Raw genomic sequence first — 4050 nt, 5'->3', positions numbered from 1 at the left:
TGAAAATCAATCCATATTCTCATACCCCACATTATATTATAGTTGAACTTGTCCGTCCATCCATCCTTCCCTCTGCTCTTTGATTTGTTCTATCTATCCCTCCCTTTACCCCCCTCTCTCTCTCTCTCTCTCTCTCTCCATCCACCTCCATCAGACATGGTGCGTTCACACGGGCAGATGCAAAGATACGGTCTACCATTCATTGTCAATGGAAGCCAGTGACATGAAGATGCATCCGACATTTGTAGCTGCTGCAAAAGCTACAAAAGCGTCGCAGATGTTTTGCATCTGGCCGTGTGAACACAGCAATGCAGTGCACCCCAACTTCCACACCCGCTCACTCAACCCGCGCATTAGTCCCGCCTCCGAGCGAGGAGGAGAGGATTATACGCCATTATATGGTTTCCATCCCACGGCCGGAGGAGAAAGTCCATCCATTATATGGTTTCCATCCCACGGCCGGAGGAGATAGGTCCATCCAATAACAGAACAAGCTGTCGTACACTCACAGAGCCGACACGCTCTCTGGTCTCGGCTCCCCCGAATGCAAATAACCATTTTGGGACACAAACTATTTCTGGGTTAAGCTGGAGGGGCCCAGTGTGAAGTCAGCAGAGAATTGGAGTTTTTCTTTAGTCTTCCCCCAACTCCTCCATCGGCACAGCTCCTTCGGGTCTCCTCACTCGTCCTCACTCCACCTCTCCCTCCCTTCATGTCTCCCTCCCTCCATCCTCTCTGTCCCGGCTGACACTTTAACCGTTACGGCCCATCCGCACTGCCAGCGATGCCAGCGAGTGAACCATGAATCCTCATTAGAATACATGGTTTCCAATGAGACGGTCCTCATGGCGCATCGCGGGCGGCAACGTGCCATGACACGACGTCGTGCACCCCTCCTCGCAGAGTCTCTATTTGAGCACTGTGTAGATCTCAACTTTTATTGGTTGAGATCTACACACTACTATTTATTGGTTATTTGATTGGTCCCCAGGCTACGTCGCAACGCAATGGCCGACACTACATATCGGGCCAGTTTTCCGTGCGATATCGCCGTTGGAACGCTTGCTCCTTGCCTGTGATCTTCTTCGCCTCTCCCTCCTGTTAGGGTCTCTCTCTCTATCTCTCTCTCTTTCTTTCTAATAGTGGTTTTGTTTCTTTGTTCTTGTTCTTGTTCTCAGAACAAGTTAAGGACCGGTGGTTAGATGGACCAGAGGGAATTCCTTAACTTCCTTTCCGACTGACTGATCCGAATCGACAGGCAGACCCACACCCTGAACACGAGCCGAACCAGAACCACACCGAACAGAACCGGACCAGAGACACCGTAGTAGAACAGACAGACAGACAGAGAGACCCACCAACCAACCTAACCTAACCACCCCTCACCCCCTGACCTCACTCCCCCCCACCCCACCCAAACCTTAAGTTTGTAACAGTAGTGTCTCTCCTAACAAACAGGATAAAAAAGACGGGGTTCCCAAAAAAGCAACAGCAACACAACAGCAGCTCAGTGAGTATCAGTTATAGAGTGTATGAGGAGACGAACGAGGCCCACGGGACCTGCAAGACGAAGTGGCGTCCTGGTTCCCCCGCCCCCCAAGCTGGGAAACATCGCAACTTAGACGGAGTAACGCCACCCCGCCCACAAACCGCCCCGTTCTGCAACACTTTAGATCAGTGGTTCTCAACCTGTGGGGTGGAGCCCACTGGTCGGTCCGTGAGGATATTGCAAGTGGGCCTCCCCCCCCCAAAATATAATCAGTATATATAGTAATTAGTATATGTGAAGAAAGGAGACATGGTATATTGTTTTCTTTAAAATCTTTAAAAAATTAATAAAAAGGTTTGCATTGCGATGTTGATGAACAGGGACTTATAGTATGCTTACGTTAGTTAAATTGATCCGAGTCGGAAAAATCTGATGGATCGTTTAAAATAAACATTCCTTCATTGAAAGCGGGTGTGCCGCGCTAGCTTTTGAAATGTTCAAGTTTAGGCCCCCTGATCTAAAAGAAAACCGTTGAGAACCACTGGTTTAGATCCATAATCAAATCCATCCACCATCCAAAAACCGCAATAAAGTAAAAACATCTTTCCACACTGCACAATCACACGTATCCGATCCCTTTTGCACTATCCCGTAGGTATTATCACACACACGCACACACACACACACACACACACACACAACCCAAACTGTTCGTTGCGTTTGGGAGTGTGTGTGTGCGTGTGTGTGCGTGCGCGTGTGTGTCTTGTGTTATGTTCATAATAATGTAATACTGCTTGTTTTGCTCTCGTGCAAGCCAACCTCACCCAATATGAGAACATAATAAAGGAAATGATACATGAATTGTGTCCTTTTGGCTTTTTTTTCACCCCCATAAATATTTGTGAATTACTGAATTATTATTGAATATTGAAATGAATTATTTTATAAGCAAAGTTTTGTTTGTTCTTTTCTTTTCTTTCTTCTACATAATTCATTAGTTTGAAATACTCTACCTCACCCCTCTGTCTCTCTCTTCCTCATCTGTTTATAGCTCTCTCTCCTTCCTTCCCCTCTCTCTCTCCTCTCTCTCTGTTTCCAGTCTCAGGATAATCTTGGCTTGGAAGACAGCTCCTCCACGCTGTCTGCATTCTCTACAAAACACTGAGCTGCCCTGGATACGTGTGTGTGTGTGTGTGTGTGTGTGTGTGTGTGTGTGTGTGCGCGCTCGCATCATGTGCATGGAAGCATGTGATTCCTTGTGACAGTCGGATCATCTCTGTCAGTCATCTGTCCTTATGTTTGACTTCTAGGGCTTAGGGGTGACTTGTGTGTGTGTGTGTGTGTGTGTGTGTGTGTGTGTGTGTGTGTGTGTGTATGTGTGTGTGTGTGTGTGTCTTGGGTCACGAGGACAATGACCTTTGGGGTTCAAGGCAGGTGGTTGACCCAAAAACTCCAATCCCCCCTCCCCCTCTCCCCCTCCCCCACTGCATTCATGTCACAATGGCATTAATCCCAACTAAAGAATCATCTGCCGTATTGTGTCTGTAATGAGATTAACCCCCTGTAATCTGGTTAAAGGATGATTACAGATTCATACGGGCTTAAAAAGCAGTGCTTCTCAAATATCTCCATGTCAAGAAGGACCCCCAAGATGTCAAATGTATGTATTTGGCTGCGGACCCCATCCATCTGTTGTCCCAGGAGATGTTCTTTTTGAGGTTTTATTAAAATATATATTCAGACCAATAGGGTATATTTGACACCACTGGAAGCTCTACGTTTCACTGGCAGCAGTGTGGCCATAATATACCAGCTGTGGACAGAACCGTCCTCCGTGTGTCTCTCAATGTATCACAACATTCCTTCTGGTCACTCCTTTAGAATGAAGAGTGAACTGTGGTGTGTGTGGCTGTAAGAGAACATGACAGACAGACTGCAGGCTATTATGTCATGTCACCACCCGTGGACAGAGAAAGCTGAGAGCGTGACACCAATTCCCACAAAGAAAGACGGTTCATTATTCCATATAGAGTGAGTGGTGTTCCATACTGTACTGTAATGTCACACACTGTGAAATACTTTTTCTTTAGCTGGTGTAGGACTGTATCCTTTAACTACATGAACCCCAGCATCCCTATTCTGAGGAAATGGCTAATATCTAAACCTTGTATACAAAGAACTTCACCTCTTGTGGTTTTAGTTTCTAGGCCACACCGAGAAGGAGTGATGCCACAGGATGCCACAGTCACTTTAAATAGCATTATGAGGGAAATTGTAATCATTGCACCGGCTGAACTTTGCTTTGCTTTGCTGGGATTTGACTATGTTGTCTCTTCGCGGGCAGTAATCCTTTTGTAGTGAGTGGATTCTGTATCTTGTGTTCATGCCGTAGCTACTGTTGTTGTCGAGCTGCTGCTGTTGCAGTGACACAGACGAGGTCTTTGTCAAGTGGAGTTCTGGTCTTATCTCCACTTTTCTGCCTTTCTTTCACGCTCTCACGCTTTTATTTCGTTTTTTCTCTCTCTCTCTCTCTCTTGTACCACTCCAGAGAGGTTGTTCCT

At 46.5% G+C, this 4050-nt stretch overlaps 1 protein-coding gene across 1 annotated transcript in view; it reads left to right on the top strand.

Annotated features, from left to right (window-relative positions):
- Window positions 1–2344, top strand: part of chchd3a (coiled-coil-helix-coiled-coil-helix domain containing 3a) — a 108497-nt gene extending 106153 nt beyond the window's left edge. The window contains exon 10 of the mRNA XM_080757047.1: window positions 1179–2344. Within this exon, the coding sequence (XP_080613173.1) occupies window positions 1179–1202 (24 nt within the window). The 3' untranslated portion in view covers window positions 1203–2344. The remainder of the gene's footprint in view (window positions 1–1178) is intronic.
- The last annotated feature ends 1706 nt before the right edge of the window (window positions 2345–4050 follow it).

This window comes from Protomyctophum bolini (assembly GCF_963924005.1).
Source record: "Protomyctophum bolini genome assembly, chromosome: 23".
Lineage (NCBI taxonomy): Eukaryota > Metazoa > Chordata > Actinopteri > Myctophiformes > Myctophidae > Protomyctophum > Protomyctophum bolini.
The sequence above is the reverse complement of the archived record's forward strand: the minus strand, read 5'-3'. Positions and strand labels throughout refer to the sequence as shown.